Genomic DNA, 26726 nt, shown 5'->3' on the forward strand with positions numbered 1-26726 from the left:
GAATATCTTTACAAACGTTTGTGTCAGTCTACCCAGCATTTGTGGAGTTATTTCAGTTACCCGACATACCAACAAATTCGCAGGGTCATTTTTTAACTCTTACTTCATCTTTAAGGAAGTAGCAATTCCGAAAAAACAGGCAGAGGATGAATTTGAAATGGCTTTGCTGACTAAGTAAAGCTTTTCCAATCGTATTGCTTTTTCGTATTGGGCTTTAATCTAATGCTTCTCACCCAGAGTTTCTTTGACCCGCTCTACTGAAGTTTAATCTCAGTCTGCAGGTTGTGTTACTGCGCCAGAACGCTGCCAAACAGAAAGATTTGTTTGGGGAAAAAACAACAATCTACTGACTAGGATTGAAATGCACAAAACGTGGTGCTGCTTGTGCAAAATGATTAATACGGCTCTGTATTCAACATATGAATGAATGAACTTCATAGTAACAATAATGGAATATGTGTTAATCATCTAATATGCACACAGAATGTTTTGTGAATAGGTCATATATATGCTTGCACCCTAAATAAATAAAATGTCAGTGCTCAAGGAGGCTGTCCAAAGGAAGATATTGCTGTTGTTCCTGCTTTTTATATTTTCACAAAGAACCGATATGTTGCTGGTGTTAGCAAGGCCCATCATCTCCTCTGCTTTAGCACAGTATGCATGAGTGTATGACTCATGCCCAAATGCATGACTAAGTATGGATTACAAAGTCAAGCTTTTTTTTTTGTTAGATGTTTTGGGCCTCTGCAGTTAAATTCCCTTTTGCTCACATATAATGTCCTGAAAGTTGTGCTGACATTAAGACGATATTAAACGCAGACGTTGCAAATTTGAAAAATACAATAACACAGGCTTCTTCTTATATATAAGTTCATTTGGAAAGAAAGAAGACACACCCTTGCCTGCTACAATTTACACAGCAATTGTACGCAATCACCTGGTGGCTTTCTGCAGTTCAGCTCATAAAACTGACCTCCTCCATGTAAGTGGATGGAAATTGGACCAAACTTAAGAAGTTTTTACCATAGATGGTTTCTGTCAGTTTACGGTATAGTTGTTCTCTCACTGATGTAGTTTCAATTGTTTATTTTCCAATAAGTTTGGATTTAAGTCAGTTATGTGATGCCATTAAAATGGGGAGAAACATCATGATTGACAGTTGAGACTAACTCTCGATTGGTCGAGGGCCTCTGCACCATTCCTAAATTAATATTGCACAGACTCTGGCTCTTAATGTGCAAAATGGCGGTGTTCACATCCAAGATATTTTGCTTAATTTGTGGATAGTTCAAGGATGTGGATGATCAATCTTTATCATTAACAGTCTAGGACAGTGATGCCAGGGTTACGGCCCGCGGGCCGGACCCGGCCCGACTGTACATCACATCCGGCCCGAGGGTGAGAAGGGGAGAATATAAATTTTAATTTAATTTTGATGGAATTAAAAAAAAAAAAAAAATTAAAATTTTCGGTGGACTCCGTTAGTTGGTCTGTTGCTGCTGCCCGCCTCAGCTGCAGCAGCGCCGGTAGTGCTGATCGAGATGTTGTCAAAGAAGAGAAAGGTCGACACTGAAGCTCGCATCTTTCAGGATAGATGGAGAGAAAATTATTTCTTTTGGGAAGTAGGAGGCAAACTCGTGTGTCTTATCTGTCGTCAACAAGTGGCTGTACTAAAGGAGTACAACATCAAACGACACTACGAGACCCACGCCGAGAAATACGGCGAGTACACAGGGCAACTCCGGACTCAAAAGCTAAACGAGCTAGCATCATCGCTACAGAAACAGCAAGCCGTATTCTCCAAATGTCTAGATACACACGAAGGTTCGTTTTATTTTAATACATATTGTAACGAACTGATAGTTGAGTTCTGTTCTGTTTGACTGCTTGATATGTGGTTGTTATGAATGTTCCGCTAAGTACACCGTGTTGAATAAGTACTGAGATGTCCTGAGTGTCTGTGAATAGGTCGGGGTCGGACATGTGACAGTTCTTGACCAATGGCTGTGTGGGATGACAGGCTCTCATTGGCTGGTTCGTTGGCGTGTCAGGGGTGAATGAGGAAGTGGAGGGAGAAGACGAGTGTTGATTGATTGATAGATAGATAGATAAGATAGATAAGATAAGATAGATAAGATAGATAAGATAGATAAGATAAGATAGATAAGATAGATAAGATAGATAAGATAGATAGATAGATAGATAGATAGATAGATAGATAGATAGATAGATAGATAGATAGATAGATAGATAGATAGATAGATAGATAGATAGATTACTTTCCGAAGGGAAATTAAGTTGTCATAGCAGCCGGTACATTTGAATACAATAAAATACAAAAATACAATACAATAGAATAAAATAAAAAATATTGAGGTAGAAAGAATAAAAAACAGATGGTAATGTTATTGTTAGACAGTATATAAGAATAGTACAGTATATATAGTATATAATATAACATAATATATATTTATATATGATATTAATTATACCAATATAAAAGCAGTATATAGTAATAATGGCAGCAACAGTATATATAATAATAATAGTAATAGTGATATCATAATAGTAATTATAACATGTACACATGTATAAATATGTGTATATAGACTTATGTATACAAAGAATATACAGAGAGTATGATATATTTTATCATTTCCAGTGTGATATGGGGGGGAGGGAATAAAAGGGGCTGGGGTTGACTGATAGCCAGGCTAGTGCCATAAAGGCACATGGGTGTGTGGAAATATGGGTTGGTGACTGGTGATGACTGGCAAAGTTAATGTGCCTCATCTGTTATGGAGCCAATTTAGTTTTTAGATAGCTCATATTTGCCTATTTTTTCAAGAACCGTTTTGTTTTACTAATTCCTACTGGATATTCAATCACATGGTCTAATGTTGGACTACTTTATTCTGGCGCTTTCTTTCTGTGACTCGTTTAGGCCTACTTGGCCTGGCCTTCTTTTAATTGGCCTTATTTTGCATTGACTTGTTTTCATGTGCAAGCCTTCAATAAATATAAGAAAAGTAATTAACAGTTTACACTTGTGTTATTTATAGGAAATGTGTTTTGTTGGCACCTAGTCTATTTTGTTGCATTTCTAATTTATAAATGTAGGCTACTTGCATGGATAGGAAAATGTAACGTTTTTAGAGGGTAACTGTCTCCTGCTTTAGGCTATGTAATTTTAGGCCTCATTGTGAGGCTATTTTGGTGCCGATGCAATTTCTTATTGATGTGTAGGCCTTCATGAATAATTTCAAATAACCTACCTATCCATGTGTTGAGTCAGTGTTTGGCCTTTTCAGTCCGAAAGTGTAATCCGGCCCCCTGAGGTCTTGCTTGAAAAAATCTGGCCCCCTGTCCAATTTCACCCTGGCATCCCTGGTCTAGGATAATGACAGTCGACAGATATAAGCCTACTGACACAGTGGATAGTTATTATTTGTGTTGCAAATGATTTAGCATATAGATTAAACTGGTGGTTTCAATGATTCAAAGAAACAACATCTCTCCACACATGACTTTCCTGCTACCCACTTGTTGGTCAGTCTGCTCGTTTTCACAAGCTAATCGTAATGTATTTAAGCAACTTTGTTACGACAATCTTTGAAATTTAAGAGGAAGAAACTCGATGGATACTGCTGTACAGTAAGCAACAAATAGAATCACTGGGATTCGCAGGAAAAGGCACAAATAAAAGTGTATTAGAGGGATTTCGTTGTGTATTCTCTGGAAAGAGAGGGATAAAGATGGATTAGGATGAGTAGAGGTGATAATGAGAGTGATGTGTGATACAGGACGAGTGAAGAGGGACAGAAGAGAAGATATTTGAGAAGAGGGAGGTAGATGGAAGAGGAACGTATAGAGGAAAAGAAAGACATGACATTCAATGTCAATGCTCTGCTGTTGTGATGGCGGACCTGAACAGTAAAAATAGGAGAGGAAAATCGAGATTGCATGATGACTGTGAAGCATGTAGTGTTGTCACGAGTTCAGATAAGCAGCTGAGGTACAGTGCATGCTCGGAGTAGATGGAGTCACGAGGGATGAGGTGTGCTGTAGTGTCGCGGGTTCAAATCCAACCAGCAACCTTCCGCTGTGTCACGCTCCGCTGAGTGCTGCCTAATGAAGCAGAAATGTGCAGAAAAGATGAGGAGACACTGAAATAGGTCAAGTGAACAGAAGTGGGCAGGGAGAGAGTGAAGGAGAGAGAGGAAGTTTAGAGGCAGAAAGGCAACAAGAGGATGGAGGCGAAAGAGGATGCCACGGGGAGAGAAGTAATGGGGGAGAAACAAGGAGAGAGGGAGGAAGTGTGAATAGAAAGCTGGGTGGTAATGAGGAGTTGTGAGTTTTGAAAATGTGATGAGGGGTAGGGGTGAGGAGGAAGAGCCCACCCTCCAAAATGGAAGACAAGCAGAACCAGGTCAGCCTAGCATTCAGTGACCAGAGATTGTTGCCTAGCAGCAAGCCGGAGTCTTCTCTTCTATTGTATCTCCCTTTTCTCCTAACCCTCACCTCCTCCTCTTCTTTGCCCTCTGCAAGTTATCATTCTCACTCTCTTTCCACTCCTCCTTTCCTTTCACCTTCCCATCTCTTCCCGCCTTTCCACTCTTATTCCTCCGCTCTGCTCACAGGCTTCACTTTTACTTTCACCTTGGCTAGGCCACTGCTGCCTCATGCCGACAGCCAGCCTTTTGTGTGTGTGTGTGTGTGTGTGTGTGTCTGTGATGACAAGTCTTTCATCAGGGTGTAAAAGCTGGCTGATGCAGCTGTTAGACCAGCATCAGGATTACATAGCACATGTGAAGCCCATGTCCTCCCACGCGTGGTCAAATACAGGATGACACATGGCATCAAGCGTGTGTGTGTGTGTGTGTGTGCCAATGGCTAGGACTGGTTAAAGAATGGGTTTTGCATAATGTATTTGAATCCATTTCAGTCCCCTGTGCCACAGAGCTCCATTGTTGTTGAAAAAATATTCAAAACCTATCAATGAACCACAGTGTTGCCCTGTGTGACATGTTTTTTTTATTACTAATGATCACTCACTCTGCATTTAGAGTTAATCCCATACACACCGTCTTGCTGCTGGAAATACTAAATGCCACATCAAATGCGTATTAATCCATTTCTTAAGAGTTCCCAAAAAACGTACTATAAACTCTTATTAAAGTAACATGTGCTGAACACTTAAGCTGCCAGCTGTTGAGGAACTTGCTAAGCTTTTTTACAAACGGTACATGTTTCTGACAAATTCCAAATATATATATATATCTTCAGGAGGTGCTAATGGGGTTGGAGCTGAGAGATTAGAGATGGATTTACACATTCTTCTACAATAAGATCAATTACTGGACCTTTTTTTTTATTGCTACTTCTCCTTAGCAACAGCTTATAGTTGTAGAAGTTGGTTGATTTGTGCCTTTTGAAATAGGCTGCAATGACTTACACAGCCTCAGGTACAAATTACTGTAGCATCGTTTGTTGCAAATGTGTCAGAATGTCTACTCGGTTTTCACCGGGACGATATACACCTCTGTTGGAAGGAGCATATAATATCCTCCTGTTGTGACAAATCTAATGGGTGACACCACTGCCACTTTAATTGGTTCTACACTTGTCCTATAATGCTGTTGCTGTGACCAAATGACTACTTCAACAATCTCTGCTGTCAGTACTACTGCTATCACTTTTATTAAGAAACTACCACCGGTTATTTTGCTCTCAGGGCTGTGACGTTTGCAGTCTTTTATCTCACTGGCCTAGATTTCATGTTACCGAAGTGTACCAGTTCACCTGTCCAGGATGTGTCACTGCTCTTTGCCAATTGCATAATGAGATAAGCTCCAGCTCTCCATGACCCTGAACATGAATAAGTCTATATAAATTATAACAGAAAACATCAATCAGCACTGGTCAGAATGTTGCTCCAGTAGCATTAATGCAAGATTTATCATATCAAAACAGAATATGGACATTACAATCTAATGCTTCTCTCATGAATACCACCTGGAATACAAATGTTACAAGACTTCCATCAGCCGACTGGTTTGTCAGTGAGCTTTAGTTTCCCTGTAACCCACTACATTGATGCTGTATATGTGTGTGTGTAAAAGTGTGCCTCTCTTTACCTCTTCCTTCCATGTAGCGTCCATATCTGTGCATATGGTTATCCATAAGTACAAGAGTGTAGGTGTGACAGCCACTCAGCCTGAACGCTGGCATGTCAGCGTGTCTTTAATAATAGTAAAATAGTTCTCTTGTTTTTCCAGGAGGTATGCCAGTGCCTGAGGTGGCGTCTGACACTGCCAGAGCTGCCACCATGTTGAGCCCCGTCTTCAATGCCTCCAACGGAGACGGCTCCGAGTCTGAAACCACCTCCGCAATCCTCGCCTCCGTCAAGGAACAGGTTAGAGCTGTGTGTGTGTGAGTGTGTGCGTGTGTGTGTGGTATGACAATTAATGATATTGAAAAATGTATGAATACCTAAAATTGTCCAGGACAAGTCTTCCAGTTCTTACAGGCTGACACGAGGTGACGGAACACAGTAAACACAAATGACAAAATGTCCATCAGAGCTAATGTGGCACAAATTGCACAATGTGTCACACCCACCTTTTACAGACACTTCATAGAAAACTATCCTGGATTTATGAAATTTCTACTCACAGTTAGATAATCATGGTGCATTGCAACCCATTTCCAACACTAATTACTTGATTTAGAACATGATTTAGAACACTGGTTAACATTTAACATGCACCATTCTGTCTGACTCTGACACAGTTTCATGCTGCTACAGTACTAACATCCAGATTAATTTAATGCTAAGCTGTAAAGCAGCAGTGTTCTGCTGTGCCCTGTGGTTGAACAGTCTGGTCGGTGACGGTAAGGACTGTGCTCTGTTGCACCTTTAACGACAGATAACTGTGTGCCACACTCTGGAGTACCAAGATTATCAGCTGGTGTTAAGTTGCTCTTCAACCAATCAATCCATCTCATGTGCTAAAGAAAGTCTCAATAGAACATCCCCATATAATATAAGATGTTGATAGTGACTCAGTGACTGGTGCAACAGACAGCTTGGATTGGACGGTTTAGGCTGCTGTATGTCCGTGCATTTTCCAGGGGACCGTTGTCAATTTATGCATTCAGTAACCATGGTAACACATATGTCAACACTCCTGTTCATGGACATATTAGGAAGTGAAGGAATTACAAGAGAGCTGTTTGTCTTGCACCATGTATTTTGGAAGTCCCTGATTAAAAAGTAACAGTGAATGAATAGAAAGAACCATAACTCTCTAATGTATGAGCTCATCCTCATGACCCATTCTTAGTCTGGACCATAGACCTTATATAAAGATGGACACCTCATGATAGCTCCCTGAAGCCCAAAATGGGTCGATAACCCCCTAGTGGCTGGCTGAAGTAGAGTTGATAAATCCCTCCTCTTCCATGTCAGTGGATGGGACATGGCCAAACTAAAAGGTCTAAATCCATTTAATTTCTTATAAAATAGTTTTTTTTTTTGTAATTTTAGGTAGATTGACCCCTGAGACTGACTCCTGATTGGTCAAGTATGTTTGGGGCAGGACCTCAATACTGTGGCTCCATTCCCTAACTGCTACTGCACAGACTTAGAAAATGGCAACGTTTGTTGACACTGTATTTTTGGCTTGATTACTGGACAGTTGGAGGAGGTGGAGACACATCATCCACTTTTAAATACAAATGAATGAATTACAGGTCTGAAAGGTTACAAATAACTATTCAATAATCTTGTACATTTAAATTGAAGATTTAGTACAATTAAAAGTCTACAACAATGCTAGGAGCCCCTGAGGAGGACTGTTGGCTGAACCACTTTGTTGAAAACTATCTCTGCATTTGCTTGATAGGCTGAGTTAAACTGGTGGGGATCACCAAAGCCATAAGTGTTTAACCACAGAAAACAATTTAAGCCTCTGCCAAATTTAACATTAATCCATCCAAAAGTTGTTTACATATTTTAATCTGGATAAAATTGTTGTTGATTGATTCTTGCACAGGCATTGCAAACCCCCAGAGCTACACTACTAGTGTGGTTTAAAACTAATTTTATTTAGCTTGCGGTCTCACATAACCAATCAACATTGAGTAAATATATACAATTTCAAATATGTTTTTAGGGTGAGATCTCATTATGTACTTAAACTTAAAGGGGAACTATAAACATCAAAGTCTGTTTACATATCTTGGGGAAGGGAGCTACTACTGTATGGTGTATGTGCTGAAAGGTTGTCAAACCCTTTTGTGTCTCCAGAGGGAGCTGTTTGAAATCTGATCAACCTTGAGTGATGTCACGTGGGCCAGTATCAGTTTGGGCTGAAGGCTACAAGTTTGAAAATGAAAAAAGTGTGTCTGTACTATTATATACTGTTTATATGTTTTTATATACATTTCTCTAACAGTGAATAGCACAGTTAGCTCTGTCTGGTGATGTGTAGTTTTGCATGCAGTTTGTGTGTGTGTGTTGAGGGGGACTGGATATGGTGGATACAGTGTGTCCTTGAGTACTATGGGATGTACTGAAGAAAAGTACTCAGAAGCTAAAGATAGACAGTGAAAATGCTTAGAGTAGAAAAAAAGAATGCATATTTTTGACTGAAGCCTCACTCTGAGTAAGTACAATGTTCGGGAAGACCATTCCTGGTCTAAGTAGGTCATGTAGACGTGAACACACATACACACAGGTCATGTGCACACGCTCACTTACAGATGATCTAGGACATGGTAATGGACTTCTGCGGAGAAGAGAATAAAAGCCGAAGAGGCGACGACAGGAGTGGAGGGAGTGTTGGGTATGAACAGAGTGTAGGCGAACTCACTCCTCCATCTCCCTCCTTCTTCCTCCATGGGTTGGAGTCGTTATATTTCATGCTCCTGCGCCACTGTGAAGTTATTATTACTTCCTAAGTCAGTCGTTTGTCACTTTCTGTCATGCTTTTTTCAGTGTGTTATTTTTCAATATGTTTGGGCTGTTGCCATTGTTTACCAGCCTGCAAAAGGGAGGCAGGGTGTTTCTCGACACACACATACACACACATGCACACGCACACGCACGCGCGCGCACACACACACACACACACACACACACACACACACACACACACACACACACACACACACACACAAACACACACACACACACACACACACACACACACACACACACACACACACACACACACACACACACACACACACACTCCCTTCTTGTTCATTTTGGTTCTTAAAGACAAGGTCAGGCATGAGAGACCAAGAAAAGGCTTCACACACATTTGGATACACAAATGTACACACACAGGCACTCTGCAGACACACACACACACACACACACTTACGTGCTGCCACTCAGCCTTTTTCCTCTGCCGACTCACACCAGGAGATCCCTGCTGCTGTTTTTCGTCCATTTCATCCAAACCACATGAGATTGATTAGCCATTCGACGTTGTATTCATCAAATCTGTCAGCTTTTGTCCTTGAATCGTTCATCATCTCTGCCGTCAACACATCTGCTATTGACGAGGCACGATCAGGGGCACCGCCATGGATTTCGGGCCCCATGAAAATATAGCAAATACGCCCCTCCCACCCGACCACCACCATAGGCTATGCCAACTCTAAACAAAAACACTCTGCAGACATGTATGCAACATTCTGCCTATACAGTGGAATGAATCCAAGACATATCCTCTAGTAAAAGAGCAAGAGAGACAATCTAAAGGTTATATTGATCAGACAATAGTTCCCCATCATATGATATTTTATATTTAAGTGAAATGATAAGGAAGTCACAAAGATAATGGCATCATGCAAAGTTTAATATCACGCTTGTCTTATATATCGTTGCATCCTATTGGACTGTATAGACACAACCTAAAGCTTATAAATTTGAATAATTTATGATCATATGGTAGGATATTGATGACATCACTATGACGGTAGAAGATTACCTCATATGCTGTCTTCAGACATGACCAGGAGGATCCAGTATTAGGTGAGGACCTTCTCTAGAGTTTGCCTTTTACACATTAACAGTGCAATGGGAAACTCTCAACTCAGGTGTGTTCAAGACAACACACAATTTGCGATCCACCATCATGATCCACGATGAGGCCGCAGCTGAAGTCCTAGGTCTGCAAACCATAAAGTATAAGGACTCTTGACAGTCAAGTGAGTGATATGTATTGATGATACATTTTTTAGCCACATTTGCACTGCATTTGTTGCAGGCTGGCTGTTCACTTTTTGTGATTCAGTAATAGATTGAGAGCTTCTCCCGATATTTTCCCTTAGCTGAAAAGAGAAAAAAGAATGTGTTGATGTAATGACACATTGTACGAATAAAAAATGCTATTGATGATGAAATGTCAATAATTTAATGTTCAACAACTGAACAGAGCAAAATGACAGCTCTGACAGAGGTTCCATGTGGCCTCTTTGAAAAATCTGACAAACTGTCCTGTTAAATGACAGATGAGACAGGTGAAAGTGGCCCAGGGTATTGATGAACTGTCCTTTGCTTTGCAGCCTGGCAGCAGTCCAAACAATCCAGTCAGTTGTGAAATATAAAGATGTGAATGTGCATTTAAAGAAAACACCACAATCACAAACAAGCACTTTTTTAGAAAATAAATATCGCATTTCTGTGGCCCCCGTTTGGGGGACTAAGTATTGGTTTGTGCACATTTACTAAAGTATCAAACTGAGGTTTTGCAGTACAGTGTGAGTAATGCAGCATTGCTAATTATTTCATGTTTTTTTGTGTGTATTACTGATCTTAAGTTCATCATGCTATATAAATACAGACCATATCAGACATCTTCCGCAGTTTATCAGAAGCAGGTGTATGTGTGTGAACGCAAATGTCCGAGTGAGAGCGTCTGGAGTTTCTCAGGCTGGCCCCCTGGTATAAAGTCTGCATAAAGTCCAGGGTAACCGATGTGAAAACACAGCATGGAGATACTCCGCAAGATCACCGCGCAAGAGTGGTGGAGTTGATGACATTACTTACACTCGACACACTCAAAAATGAAAATCAAGAATAAAACAAATATCTCAGGACATAGACTAAGATGTCAAGAGAGGTATCGGTGAAAACAGCAGACGCTGGTGTCGATGTGCTGTAAAACCAAATCACATGATCTCTGCAGCTGAATTACTTAGTTACTTCCTGCCTCTGCCCACTGCACCTCCAACTCACCTGAATCCCTCGGAGAATTAGTTGCTGTTGTGCTCACATCTGAGCAAAGAATCTAATGCTGCATTGTGCATGTGTCAAAGGAAACCTCAGGAGAAAGTCCGGACCCAATTCTCCAGAGTTTCTCTGAAGGACATGTCTGAAACCGGCTTTAGTCTTGTTGTTATACATCTGTGACCCATTCCAAGTGCATATCTTACCACCCCACTGGCATTGACAAAAACATCGGACCTGACCTTTAAAACGGGCAGTATCAGATAGATAGATTGACAGATAACTATTTGAGCCCGATGGAAATTAAGGACAGAGTATTCTACAGCTGCAGCAGCTCTCTCTGTGAAGCTCAGATTAAGTGCGGTTACCTTCATGTGTTTGTCCTCACATCAGGTTCCTTCCATACCTGTTAATCAAACTATCAGGGATGAGATGGCAGTTCAATGATTATCTGTCGCCTGATATGTGATTGAAGCAGCAGCAAACTCAATACTTAATTAAGTGGGAGTGATTGAGTTTTAAAATCACTATCTAGTCAAATGAGTTGACAATATCGGCGTTTTTCACAGTGCACATTTTGGCATGTCAAATTCTGACAGCTTTAGTGTCAGGGTCCTGATCAGAGAAAGCTAAGTGGCCCACATACATGAATATGTGGGCCACCTCAGGCAATCATGGCAGGCAATCATGCAAAACAAAATGGATCTGAACCTAAAGTTGCCCACTTGTATAAAAGCAATTGTCGCCCAAATATCCCAAAATTAATGTGAGCCTTTTTTAGGCAATATGTAGTCCATTAATTAATCTAATTGGCCAGTGTGGTAATGAGTGAATATGGACCAAATAGCACAAAAAAATGTGGGCCACCTTTGGACACACGGTATTGCTATTGGATAATTTGGACGGATGTTGGATAAGGGTGATGTGGGCCAAATCTGGGCCAAATCTATATTGCTATGTGGGTGTGGCTTGTTAAAACGCTTGTTGGCATTTAGGCTATAAAACCCTTCAGGATTTCCATAAACCCACTTAAGAGTTCAATGATGCATAAGAATTTAAGTGACAGAGCATTCTCTTCAGGAAAGGATGACTGCAATGAAATAAAATTAGTAAGGGAAGACATCTTCTCTTTTTACTTCCATTCTCTAATGTTACACTCTGTTGATAGAAGCATTGAACGTGAGGTTGCATAGGATACACATGAGTTTAACCTATAAAGGATTTAAAGAAAACTTAATGGGTTATTTTGATCCCTCTTAGAGAGTGCACCAATGTTTTGTTGTTGTGTTTAATACCAAACTGGAAAGCACATTAGGCCACTGGTCCAACCTTCCAGAGTGCTGGCAACATGACCTCCTGCTGTGCTTTTACAAGCCACAGCACCGGTGCAACATTAGAGCGTCTGAAAAGATGTTGCATTCACTGCCTCATCAGAGAAAAGTAGAAAACATGTCAAACTCTTCAAAAAGGCAAAAAGGAAAGGTTTGCTGAAAATGAGGGATTTCATGCGGGGGGTAAATGAGGCCAAAGAGAGAAGTCAACCAATGGGAAAAAAAGCACAAAGAAGTAAATGTATTTTTTCCATTGGTTATCAGGACTGAGATTTTATGCAGGATATTGTGTATGTGCTGCTTCTCAGCCACCACAGGATTATTCATGTGAATCATGGTCTCCTGTGGAAGTGTTCGCTCTAATTGGCACTGCAGCAGAAAACACATTCTCTAGTGCAGTCTGACCTACACCTCATATGAATCCAAATCCAAAGCAGTTTAGGCTGATGTAATTGCAGTTCATTTTCTCTACGTCTAATTAAGATCATGTCAATTCTTCTCTTTGCTTGAATTATCATTAATTAGGAACTATTACCGGTGTTGTTCTTTTAATTCATCACATTTTCTTTGTTTCAAAGCACAGGTACTTAAAAATAAATACTTTCCATTATTGGTGTCATGACATGTTGGATGATAAGAAACTCAGGACTAGCTTCTTTAAAAACTATCAACTTTCTGTTAATTGTAGTCACTTGTTGATGATTCATAGTATTCTTTTATTGGTGTTTCCTTAAAGCAGCCCCGATATATTAATGAGTGCTATCGGGTTCAAAGACACTCTCTCCATTTGTTTCTTAAGGATTAATTAAAATGTGTGTAATACATTGGATCATTTGTGTAAATTATAAAATTAAAAAAGATTGAGTGAGTGGTTCATAAGAAGTGGTTTTTAACTAGATCAGTTCAGGAAATTTAAGGACTGGGGAGTGATGGAGGGATTGTGGGTTGAATTGAACTCATGCATTCAATCTCTTCGGTCCACACAGACTTCAACCAACGTTCAGCCTCAGAACCAACCGTCTTTCCTTCATCAGCTGCCCCTGGAGCTGAGAGAACAGCGACCAGTTAAATCACTTCACCCGGCTGATTTACAGCAGATTACTGGATATAAATAGTGGGAAAGTACCAGGTCACAGGAAGGAAATCATCTTTTTAAAATGTTTTAATTTATTGATTTTATTTCCTTATCCTCCGTGGCGGTCCAGGAGAGCCTATAGTGAAGCTAGATGGTTCACAGTGACACCAGGAGCCTTAGGCTGTGATTAAAAACACCATTAAATAGTTCAGAACTGGAGGTTATTTAATTATTTATTTAATTATTGTATGTAAAATTAAAACCTCACTGGTGAGACCAGAGGTGTGAAGGTGACACACGTCTCAGATTCAGGGAGAATAAACACATTTGATGAATTGGAATTGCACTTGTTCCATGAGACGAGTGAGATAAGTGTTCCTGTGCATAAGAGAACATAAGTGCCTTGGGACTGACGAGTGTGCGTGTGTGTGTGTGTGTGTGTCTTGACTTCTAATCTTGACATCTTCAGTTCTCTCAGTTAAATTATGTAGAGACCTGAGCAGATTTTGACACTGCAAAGGAAAAGGTATTGCAGTATATACTTGATGAGCATCAGTCTGTTGATTTTTTTATTTCTGGCATATGAGGTTGCAGCAAAGTAGCCTGAGCCAAGGTTTCAGTTAATGCATTAGTGAACACTGACTTCTTGCTATCAGACCTATTTTCCACTCCTTTACCAGCGTTTCCAACTTCTACTTCCACAGATCTTTGATAACTTGACCTTTCAAACAGGCCCAGTGCAGGTCCTATTGCCTTCATCTTTATTTGCTGTAATTACCTTGATAAAATGAATTATTCTCTTTCTATATTCACATGCTTCATTTAATTTTTAATTTGTCTTTTTGTCATGCCCCTATTTATACCTTCAAATACCAAGGGTAAATAAAGTGAAGGCCACCGACAAGCAGGTTCTGTTTTTTAATTAGTTTTTTTTGATCATTTAACATTTATAGATAAGTCCAAAAGGCATCTGTCATTTTAATGAATAAGAAAAATACATGATGGTGCTGGGCTGTAGCTATTCTCATCAAGTCATTTCAAATCCAGTAATTATAATTAAAAAATATGAACAGAAAAGTCTGACAAATATGCAGATTGAAAAAAAAGGGCACGTTCACAAAGCTGCAGGGAACATGCAGGCCACTACTGAAACCCACATTGTGTAGTTGAACGTGGTTCCACACAACTGGTCGCAGCAGCAGAGCAGAGAGCGTGTAATGTCGGAGGTAAGTGATGTCCACAAGAGGCATTAAACTCTCGGTAGAACGAGAAGTCCGGACTCCTGCAGAACTAAATCAGTAAGCAGTTCCTCTCTCTCCCAGCCTCTGCAGGAAAGGTTTTTCTCTCATATATTTACAAAATTAATAGATGTTCTTGATCAAAGCTGAGCTTCTGTGGTAAACTGACTTCTTTGACATCACTGAAGACTCAAGGATGAATAATTTGCCAAAGCCTACAGACACACAAACAACACAAACATGCAGTGAAAGGATACACATTGGACTCTCTCTCAGGCAGTAACAGAGTTAATTTTTCTAAATTTTTATTGATTACATGAAAAGAAAAATGAAGGACCAAAATGGTATCGATCATAAGTCTAGCCCATATCCTCCACCATCACCTCCGGTTGCTTCTAAGTACATTCGGGTAATTTAAATTATTGATTAAGCTAGTGCAGTTGCTGTTCTAAACCTGCCTGTTTGAAATGGGCTGTTTGCCTTGTCTGTGGTGAAGCTGCTTTCATTTTCTTACTGAAAATGTGAAAGGGAGCTGCAGTTATTGAGCTGTGGCAGGTACAGAGCAGCTGCTGGCCTCAGTCCACAGACCCCGAAGCTGCACCTATTCACTGAACCTGGACTTCTGTTGCGCTCTAGCTCAAGCTGCTGCAAAACGCTGGTTGCCTTTTCATTCAAAGTGTATTAATATAGCAGGTCAAAACAATGCAATACACATGCCAAGTGTGATGCAGAGAAGATGAACGATTCTTGATAAATGCGAGATACATACATACAGACAGACAAACAGACAGATTAATTTGTGACACAGAAGATATTTGCCACTTTATCCTGGAAAATGACTCAAATTAAGAATCTGTCATCAAAATAGTCGTCATTTTATTCTCTATCACCTGATTAATTGTTTATATGAGTGTATCAGCTCTCTCTATTCCAAAGCATAAACCAAGTGAAGGAGGGACACCCGTTCATTTAAGTACAGCCAAGTGTGTAGTTTAAGATAAGACTGTTGGGACCTTGTCTACTCCTTTAAAGTTCTGTTCTCATTTTTTTCTCAAATTCATCCAGTGAAACTCTTCATACTCTGGTCAGAGCGGCTCATTTCTGTCTTTTCTGAACAGCACCTGCAGATACAAATAGCTTTTTGGTAGGGGTAGTATTTGGCAGTCTACCAATCAACAATAAGACCACAAGGTGTTTCAATGTTATTTACGCAAAAATCTCAAGAAAACCGTGCAGAACTTTCACCCTTAAGATGTTTTTCTTTGTTTGTCCTGGCCTTGAGCATTAAACATCCTTGAGGTTTTCATTTGCCCCTGCAGTTTGAATAAACAACTTTACCTCAATGCTGACTGAACACTTGAGTTAGTTTTACAGTTGCTCATAATTGGCTGTATCTAATCTTGTGCTTAAAACCAGTTTCAGCACTGGGAAGGGTGGTGGAGGAAACACAACATCACAGGAATGAAACCTTGACAAATAAATAAAGCCAGACAAATATTGCAGGTTTAGGATGAACGTCCTCGGTATCTGCAGACTGCTAAATCTCCTCAAATCTGTCTTTCCTGGTGCTGCAGTTTTCCTTTTCCTTTCTCTCTCTCTCTTTCTCTCTCTCTCTCTCTCTCTCTCTCTCTCTCTCTCTCTCTCTCTCTCTCTCTCTCTCTCTCTCTCTCTCTCTCTCTGCTTCCCTGATCTCTGTCTTTCTATCGCACCCCACCTTCCAATGTTGGCTTGTTTTCCTCTGCCTCCAGGAGGATTTCATTAGCGACTTAATGTTCTCGATAATTTTACAGCCTAACACAACAGCTCCAGACAGCAGTGCTCTTACTTGTACGTCCACCTTGACATTTTCTCATTGGACAGCTCCCCCTCTTCTAAACCCACCAAATGCCAAGCGGACACTACAGGGCACAATTAGACCACTTTGCACTGGAGGGGGTGCACACACACACATACACACACGCATGCACACCAACTCTGCTACGCATGCAGTCCAGCACTGTCCTACAGCCATTTATTTTACTTTACTAATTGCTGTAATGGGGTTTTCAAGGGCCAGCCTGTTCCTGTAAGCTAGTGGCAGCACACTCACTCTCTATCTGTCTTCTCCCTGTCTCCATTAATAGGCTCAACAATGGAGCTGAATCTGTACTAATACAATCAGTTGACAAGCTCTTGATGCTCATTAAGACGTAGTTAATTGCTGTCCCTTTTACTTAAATGCTTATCAAACTATGATTACTCTCACACATACACACATTACAATTGTCACTGGAGCAGTTCATACCTACATTTAAAATGTAGATTTACTTGAATGAAGGAATTTCTCTTTTTTAAATCAAACAAAATCAAAATTACAACAATTTTATTTACTCTGCTGAAATTGTGTTTTTTAAACTTTGCCCTTTGGACAAATAGAACAATATTTTCAGTTAATTGTGCTATGAGAAAAAATGTAGGCTGTATTTCTCCTGAAGTGACGGTAGGTTCGGTTACGACCTGGCCCTTTGCAACATGTCCCCCCTCTCCCCTCCCCCCTCTCTCCTTCTTTCCCACCTAACTATATCTTATTATTAAGGGTATAACACCAAAAAAACTGGAAAAGAAAAAGACATGAAAACTCCTGTCACACAAGAGTAAATATCAGGATAAAACAAGCTCTGCTGTGATTCACCTGTAAACGGATCCAGTCCAAAATTTGAATAAAGAAATGACAAGAGGGTTTTGCATGCAGTCTGGCTTTGCTGTGAGTTAAGAGTTGTTTTTTTTGGTGAGAGAGATGGGAAGAGGACAAGTCAGGAGAAAGCAAAGCAAAAACAAGTTTTTAGATCTTGTGGATAATGGCTGAAGGCTGTGATACTTGCTGTGAAGTCATGGGTTCAAATTTCGTGTCCAGTTGCATCTGGGTAAGCGATGGTTGTGCATGGCTGTGCGGTTTTTCCACTTTGCTTCTCCTTGGGTACTTTTTTTGCACATGCATTTATATGAAAATTCCCATTCAAGGTAATTGTTAGATGAAGGCTTTCAGGCATGTGGTAAAGTGCTTTAATTAAATATAGCTTTTATTGCTGTCTTTGGGGCTTGTTAGTGAACTAGTGGAGCTGTAACGTGATGGCTACCCGGGGACATATCAAGTGAAATCAATTATATTCATGGAGCCCAAAATCACAAATTTCCCACAAAGGCTGCATAGTATTAAGCATATGATACTCTTTATTTCTACACGGTAACTTTAGATGAAGAAAGGATCATGATAATGCAGAAAGCTGTTGAGTCTATTCCTATTTTTTGGAACAGATTGTCCAAATGGATTGTAAAACTGGACCGTGCAAAACTTTTAATATAATATCGTCGTATATTTCATACTCTCCACTGATTAAATTGAACTGCTCTTCTTGTTGTTCAAAAGTAAAGTGTTGTGCCTTCCTGGTGCAACTACTGCAGCTGGCAGAGTCTTCTGTGCATCATTTTTTATTCAGAGGTAGTTTGGGGTTCAATTTGAAGATATAACACAGATAATATGATTCCTTTTATTCCATTTTGGACTCAGCTCTTCTTTCTCTGAAGCTATTGTCAGGACAGTTCAGGTCAGTGGCTCAATTCCTCATGTAAAAGTTCATGAAAGTCTCGCTGCAGCTTATTGCCTCCATGAGCAAACCCACATTACAGTGGTGATTTTAATGAAAAAATGACCAGGCTGAACTGAAAGCTGTTTTATATGCTTTAAAATATTCAGTCTGCTCACATAAGAGAGGCTTTGATCTGTCTAAGATGCCACTGCTCAGTGGAGGTTTGTATGTGTGTTTGTGTGTAGGTGTTTTTTTTATATTTTAGAATCAACACCAAAGGGAGAACACAAGTCGTAGAGGCTGACAAAGGTTTAAAGTGTAACTTCATACCCAACCCAGAGCCTCACTCCACCCACTGCATCTTTTTGAAAAAATGCTTAAAACTGGGCAGGTGGCTGAGGAGGCGGATCGGGGGAGAGGGGAACATGTGAGGTGGGGGTGTAGGTGAGAGTGGGTGTCAGTTATGTCCTCAGGTCATAAAAAAATGGAGAACAGCCAGAGCGACATAAAGGCACCTTTTCCACAGAACGTTTTTCCTCCAGAAACTGTGGCTCCAGCCTCAGTAATGCACGAAGCCGGAGCTCTCGGTGAGGCCAGTGTGCTAGCAGTTGGGTTCTCTGAGTTTTATTGTTAGTCATAAGGCTAGTTCAATCAAATGTTCGAATAAGCTGTTAAGTTTTGTAATTGCCGTGAATATTTTTTTACACAAAATGTCCAACAAATTAAGGGCAACCATCCCTTGCATTAATGTCTTTTATCCAGGTGTGTGTGCGGGTGTTTCTCCCTGAGAGAATACTTTTTGTAGGGAGGTGCCAAAGCTAACGCTACTGGAATAAGACTAAATATACAATAGTTCCCCAGTCCTATAATGAACCCCTCCTACTTTTATTAGATGGTTTTATATAATAAATGTCATGATGTCCCAAATTGTTGACTCTATATCAGCATTGGCCTTGCAAGGTGTTGAACAGTGGGACGGCTGTTTTCCCTCTGCACATGACAACAAAGAATTCTGAATCTCATAAGCCATGATCAACCCATGAAAGGCCACTTTTAATACATCAGTGAGAAATGTGCTATTAAAACCAGTAGGATATGTTTCATCAAAGTAGAGTCATATAATTAAGTCTGTAGCTCAAAAAACTTTCAATTGTGCAGTACGTAATTTAAAGGTTAATTGTAGTCTGACCAACTAGTTTAGTAGAGATTCTGGTTCTTGATGAAGGACCTGAAAGTTCAATAAGGGCATGGAGGGACAGGGCTGATTTCCAGGGTTCCAGCATAGATCGGTTGGACAGCAGGACAGGCAGGTTTTGTTTGGATTGACCCTTCGGGCTGAGCAGACAGACGAGACAAAGCTGGATACGGTGACAAGCAGGAAAGTGATCCCGGAGTTCTACTGGAAAAGGGGAATTACAGAGGAGACATACACACACACACTGAAGGGACAAAACAAATCTGAGGGAACAGACACGAGACACCAGAGTGCAGCAGGAGGGCACCGTCCATCAACCCCAAAACAGTACACATGTGGATATGTCGTGCAAGTGTGTGCCAGTATGTGTGTGTTTGTATGGAGACATGAGTTTACTGTTTTCAGTGTGTGTGTGTGAGTCTGCTGCCCTTCCATCTTCTGTCTCCTCTGTTCACGCCCCCTATTCTACGAAAACCTGTTGTTGCATTTCAATGATGGTCGGTGGGGGAATGAAGGAGGGATTGGGGGGGGGTTGCAGATGGTCTGGCCACAGAGAAAGAGAGAGAGAGAGAGAGGTGGAGAAAGAGAGGCAAAGAGTGAGTGGCGAGCACCGGGCTTTTTTGGCAAGGTCGACCAGTGGGAGGGCCCATTGTGATGCAACGTTGCATAAATAATGCCACGGGGCTTCTAAATGCTTCGTTGCCATGGGGACCTTTGTGCCTCAGTGAACACAGTGTGTGTGTGTGTGTGTGTGTGTGTGTGTGTGTGTGTGTGTGTGTGTGTGTGTGTGTGTGTGTGTGTGTGTGTGTGTGTGTGTGTGTCTTTCAAGGCCCCTGAGGAGGGACAGAGCAAAAGACATAGACTGGGACACAGAGAGAGAGAGGGGGGGCTGAATTGCAGTCAGCTCAAGTGACACTTGTAGTGTGTCTCTCTCTCTCCCTCTCCCTCTCTCTCTCTCTCTCTCTCTGTTACTCGCTGTGTCCTGACCCAGGACAGACGAGTGTTTTGATGAGGGAGAGAGAGAAGGAGCTCTGATGCTTTTGACCAAGGGGGAAGTAAAGAAAGGCGGGATACCTTGGGATTTTGTCTCGGTCTGTGAAGTATGGTCCATGTGAAGGTATGTGTGCTCCCTTTTTCCCTTTTCTGATTTAATTTGAAAACTTTTGTACATCAGAATACTGCACAAGCACACATTCCACCATGGTCTGTGCTTCCTTCTCTACAGTAACAGGTGTCTGCCTGTCAGCCCTGAATTGGAGGGAGATGGAGGGGCGGGGGGTGGGTTCGCTTTTGTCTGGATGTTTTCAAGGAGTCTTTCAACCATCCATACTCGCAATCCAGCCAGTTAGTCAGCCTGCTTACCCTCTCAGCCATGCTCTCAGTTTTAGGAATATATAAAAAGGAGCTTTTCATCTTTTCCTTCATCTGCTGCGGTGATGTTGCCTCAAAGTAGTTTGTTTTTCCTCGGTTTTGCTCTCTTTCTTCAGCTGATGAGGGTGTATGATTGCAAAAAGTCAGATCACACAGGGAAAAGCATGCGTTTTTCTTGCGTGCAGCGCTGTTTGAGATGGAAATAGAGATGTGGCTTCTTAGCAAAGTGGCTGATTTATGTTTGCATCAAAGGATTTTTTTCGTTTTTTCTTCAAATCATGCTAAAAAGTAATGAGATCTTAGTCTCTGAAATCATCCATGTGCCTTTGATAACTGACTTCATTCTATATGTTAAGAAAAACACTGGACCCAGTGACAAAAGGACTTTTATTTCAACATGGGTATTATTTTTTGTTCAACAGGAAAATAATATAATACTAGTAGAGTAAACAAAGCCAACTCAGCACAGGTGATTGTTTTATTATTTTCGTAGAGCAGTGAATGTTATTGTCTGCAGCACGTTGTAAGTACGTTGACGTACCATCATTATGAAGTTGAAGCAAAATTAAGAGTGATTTATAGTTTTACAGCAGAACGTATGACAACTGGCAACAGCACAATGCACTGAACTGGCTCTGTATATCCACTATATGACACAACAGTTAATCACCTATATGTGTGGAAGGTGTGTGTTCTCACGTTCAGATGTGTTCACAATGAATACAATGCATTCAGGCTCGTCTATGCCTCTGTGCATGCGTGTGTGCAAATAGTTACCACTAAAGACAAGCTTGTGCATAATTACGGTGAAATTTGCAATTTGATTTCTTAACTTATTACATTAATGATGCATTATAATCAAATTGTATCAATATGGTGGAAAGCCTGAATTTGCCTCAGGCATCATCAGCGTTTAAGCTCCCACAGACCAGCACTCTTTTCTCTGTCAGAACTCGTATAGGGAGAAAATTGTGTAGTTACTATAAATAGCACTCATGTTCGTTTTAATTGGGGTATTTTATGACGTAGTAAGGGTATTTCAAATCTTCAAACCGTTTTAAAGGCCGTGTCCGTGCAAACAGAGCAGTCCGACTTTGAATTCAGTCTTAATGACATGCATGTGATGTAGCTCTGTCTGGCTGAAAACGGCACGAGGCTTCAGTGTTGGTTTGGCAACAGGCCACTTGTCTTGCACGGCTATTGTTTGAGCAAAATATGCTTGACTGGCACTGGGTTTATCAAAGTGCTGTATTTCTCTCATTAGAAACACAGCTGAAGAAGTTCAAACGATCAGTTTTATTGTCTGTAAACTAGAAAACTGTCAGAAGCCAGATGGAGATCCAAATCAAAGTTCTAGAGCTGCTCCAGTGTGTGAGCAGTTTATCTTCTTCACTAATTTGAAACAATCTACAATCCAATTGGAGTAAATTGTCTTTTGCACAAATTGGTGAAATCAGTTATGTTTAATCAGCCTCAATCATTTCAGCAGCAGAAAAACAAATACTAGTGTCAGCTGTTGGTTGGTTTGTGTATTGGGTTATGACATAATTAACAACATAAATGAATGAACAACAATCATGCTTACTCATGTTTACATGTGTATGCGTAAATATGTTTTCATGTATTTAAGGAATCACATATAAATAATCAAATATGAAATACTTAAATTGTAAGTATCGTAAGAAATGTTTATTCTCTGCTGAGGTGGAAAAGTCCCTGTGTTGCACAAATGAAAATAACAACAGCAACACTGCAAGCTGCTAGAAATTAATCGGAATGTACAAGAGCACATTTTACCTGATCATTCACAGAAACTGGGGAAAAACGGTAGTAGACTAAAAGCATCAGTGGGCCTTTCTTACACTCGGCTTCAAGCAGCTCTTATGCAAGTGCCTTCATGTAATTGTCATTTTCTCATCCCACGTTGTTTAAATAGCAAATAAACTTGTACCCCGGTGTTTCGTTCTTTTCCTTTACGTCTGCAGAGAAGCATTCTCCCTTATAGCTCCCTATAGCAATCCAGCAAGGTTTAAAGACAGCTGGCTTTATGGGAGAATAGGGTGTGGCACTGAGATTTGTTTATTGTATATGTTACAGCTAAAAACATGCAGTACTAATTAACAACCTTGCATCTTTTTCTTCTGACTAACTTGTGAAAGTGACTTTAGAAAGGCCCTAAAGGCCCGTGCACCTTGTGCTTCAGACCATGTCATAAAGTTGTGAAAATAGAGTTTCAGAACTGCAACAATCATGTAATGTTCCTAAAATTAATACACAAAATAAAACATAGATGCCATATTTTCATCATGTTTTCTTGTTTGAGGTTTGATTGGAGCTCTGTCATCTCATGCCCTCTGCTGCAGTGACTTAAAGGCACTAGACTAGAAAATTAGCGCCTGCAGCTGTTTATCTCCAGGAACACATTGTCAATAACACATAACGGTAGTTGATGGAAGGGCACATTCATTTGCGAAAACAAAGCTTGTGAGGTCCAATATTCAAAACGATTTCATTTGTAAATGTACTGAACTTTGATTCCATCAATAGTGACACAACTGGCTCTTGATACATTTACTGACAGCATTCAAGGTTTTTTTGTCCCTATTCTGAACTGCAATTACTTCCACAATGAAGCTCTGTATTGTCCAGAGACGACCATATGTTATATATTAAGCAATTCTCCATCAGCCAATCAAAATTTTGGAAAGGAATTGTTGTATTTAAAGATTAAATGCAGCATATTTAATCAGAGTCGTCCCGTAGGTTGGTGAAAGCGTTTCTGTAGGAGGTGCTCTACTGCAGCTTCAGATTGGTCTTTAACTTGTGTGATGAGGCTGACAACCGTCTTTCCTCCCATTTGTTAACAGCAGGATGCAAATCCATAAAGTTTGAATGTATAGATGATTTGTCAGGCAAGCATTAGACTAATACTTTCATGTGAAGCTGTAACTTGGTGCCACAAAAATAACAACATTTCTTTTCCTGAACATCATCTCTTCGTCGAGTTGTCTCATAGCACAATATCAAATGTCACATTGGTGATGACTTCGGTTTTAGTGTCTCAGTTCAAACTCTTGGCAGTGAATATCTGTCAGTGTGTGACTGACAGATTTTCCCACCACAGACTGTAGAGTCCCTTTAACAGCAATTAAAAATGTGCTAGGGACTCTGGAGCCAAAGCAATGATGAGGATGGCTGTAAAATCCCACAGTAAATAAATAGACAGATTGTTTTGACACATTCTCTCTCCCTCTCTGTTCCCCTCTCTCTCTTTCTGTTCCTCTTTCTCTCCAGGAGTTGCAGTTTGAACGTCTGACCAGGGAGCTGGAAGCCGAACGACAGATTGTTGCCAGTCAGCTGGAGAGATGCAAGCTTGGCTCTGAGACTGGAAGCATGACAAGCATCAGGTGTGTGCGCTTGTGTGTGTGTGTGTGTGTGTGTGTGTGTGTGTGTGTGTGTGTGTGTGTGTGTGTGTGTGTGTGTGTGTGTGTGTGTGTGTGTCTCACACCTGTCCAATCCTCTTCTGTACGCTCTGCCTGTGTCTGTGTATGTGTCAGCTGTTCTCATGCAGGTGACTGGCTGTACAGCTGATAGACTTCTTGACTCTTATCCAGATTTCATCTTGGTGGATCAAACCACAGTTCAGGAACACCGGTGTTTTGCTTTTTTGAAATCAGTGGGCGCAGAGCTACTGAATTCTTCTGGTGCAGTGGATCGTGTTCCCTCTCCCTCTCCTGTAACTACATACTTACTACAGTAGTTACTCTGCAGTGCTGCCTATACATTTATTTATATTGTTGTTTTCTTATTAATTTACACAATGAACAAAGTGGAAGCGATAGATTCATCTGGGAGCTCTTGCTTTTCTTCTGCCTGCGTGGGCAGAGTTGTAGCGTGATCCATTGTTATCAGTTTATGTCTCAGTGCACAGAGTTGTGTTTGAAATCCATGAGTTAGTTTGAGGATCCTAGACGCTGTGATGCAGTTAAGGACTACATGTTTAAATGTGTACTGTGTAGTCTACTATGTTTATCACCAATTATCAATAAATTAACTAATTATCAAAAGATCTACTGAATAATAATAAAGTCATTTTCAAATTACAGACGTTTATCCTAGAGCTACCTAGATAGTTAACCTTAAGTATTTTAAAGCAGCACAAGTAGTTAACAACCTAAAACACAAACCATAAATATTATTCCTGTATTTAGCTGTTAAAGTGGCATTACAAAACACATTAACCTGATTTGTTGGTATTCAAAACAGTTTATACTATTTATATTTATTCATGCTTTTAATTCTTAAGAAATGGTCAGTCTACTTGTAAGTTTCTAAAACTTTATAAGATAATACCTGAGTTGTTCAGTCCAGTTTCATTTTAGAAAAAGTACAATAAAGACTAATAATGCATTTTGTATGTGCACAGTGCTCCTCGAGAAAGGATATAAATCTGTCAGAAACTCCATCCTGAAGCTATTAACTTCACATTAAGTACTAGTACTCACAAATTTTTAAACCCTGAGGTGCATGAGGAATCGATCCTTTTCCGACGGAAGGATTTCATTCTTGAAGTCACCTCTGATTTTAGAGGTAATCTAGATTTGATGCAAGTATGTGACTGAACTAACAATCAAACAATGTATTTGACTGTCAGAGACAGGTTTTACATACAAACAGACCTTGACCCTCTTTCAGGCTAACATATAATTGAAAAAATGGTCCCATGTCTGACAAATCCTCATCTTTACTAACATAATATGCTTTACATCATCCATTGAAAGCAGTTATTGTTTCTCACAAAGAATCCAACAATGTGCAGCTGTTACTGAAGTCCATTATCCTCCTCAGGGCCTTCATCTTTTTGCAAAGAGAGGAAGTAAACTGTACACAATGTGAAGAGACTGTCACATTATCTGCTGTTGATTGAGTTTGGACCCGAGCCTCGTCTCCGCTCCGAGCCCAAAGAGCACATTCTATACATTCCTTGCCAGTCCCTGTGTGAAGACACCACTCCTGACACATTCGTGGTAATGCACTTAGTCTGTCTCTCAGGACAATATAACGCGATTAAATCCTCTGTCTCCCTCTCATACACACACAAAAATAGAGCTACGCACAATCCATCACCTTTTGAGCAAGTGGGGATTCCATCCATCTCAAACTAATTACTCATGTGCCTGCATTGTAATTCTCATTTCAGCGGGGTTGACCAACAAAGAGAGGGAAGATTGTCTAAAGCCGATTCATTCACAGGTTTAATTAACCGCTGTATGCAGTTAGCTCTTCAGCGCTGTCGCGGGGCTTCATCGAGGGCTCACATTTAAAACAGCCGCATCACCGGAGATGGAAGAGGTGAAGAGTCCAAAAAAACATATCTTCCACTCCATCACCCATCTGCACACAGATGGAATAAAAGCTGCCATCTTGCTAACTCGATTAGACAGGTTTATTATTTAGTGAGGAGCAGAGCGTCTTGTGAATTACACTGCCTTCTTTAGCTTTTTATAGGCCATCCACTATGTTGTATTTTACCAAATGGACAAATGCCTTGGCAAAACACAAATAAGTCCAGAAAAGCAATATGCTGTAGGTTTGTAGTTGTTTTTAGCGCTGCTTTTCATTGAGAACAAAAGGGCCAACATTTTATAAACGTACAAGATTTTCGTTTGGTAGTTTTCATGGTGAGGCATATAGTCGCACAG

At 40.4% G+C, this 26726-nt stretch overlaps 1 protein-coding gene across 4 annotated transcripts in view; it reads left to right on the plus strand.

Moving 5' to 3' along the window:
- Positions 1-6286: 6286 nt before the first annotated feature.
- LOC133018218 (catenin delta-2-like) overlaps positions 6287-26726 on the plus strand; it is a 130227-nt gene continuing 109787 nt past the window's right edge. For all 4 annotated transcript variants that reach the window (XM_061084535.1, XM_061084537.1, XM_061084538.1 and 1 more), the window contains exons 1-2: positions 6287-6418; positions 24319-24431. In XM_061084535.1, coding sequence (XP_060940518.1) covers positions 6287-6418; positions 24319-24431 — 245 coding nt within the window. The remainder of the gene's footprint in view (positions 6419-24318; positions 24432-26726) is intronic.

The sequence above is a fragment of the Limanda limanda genome, chromosome 13 (genome assembly GCF_963576545.1).
Source record: "Limanda limanda chromosome 13, fLimLim1.1, whole genome shotgun sequence".
Lineage (NCBI taxonomy): Eukaryota > Metazoa > Chordata > Actinopteri > Pleuronectiformes > Pleuronectidae > Limanda > Limanda limanda.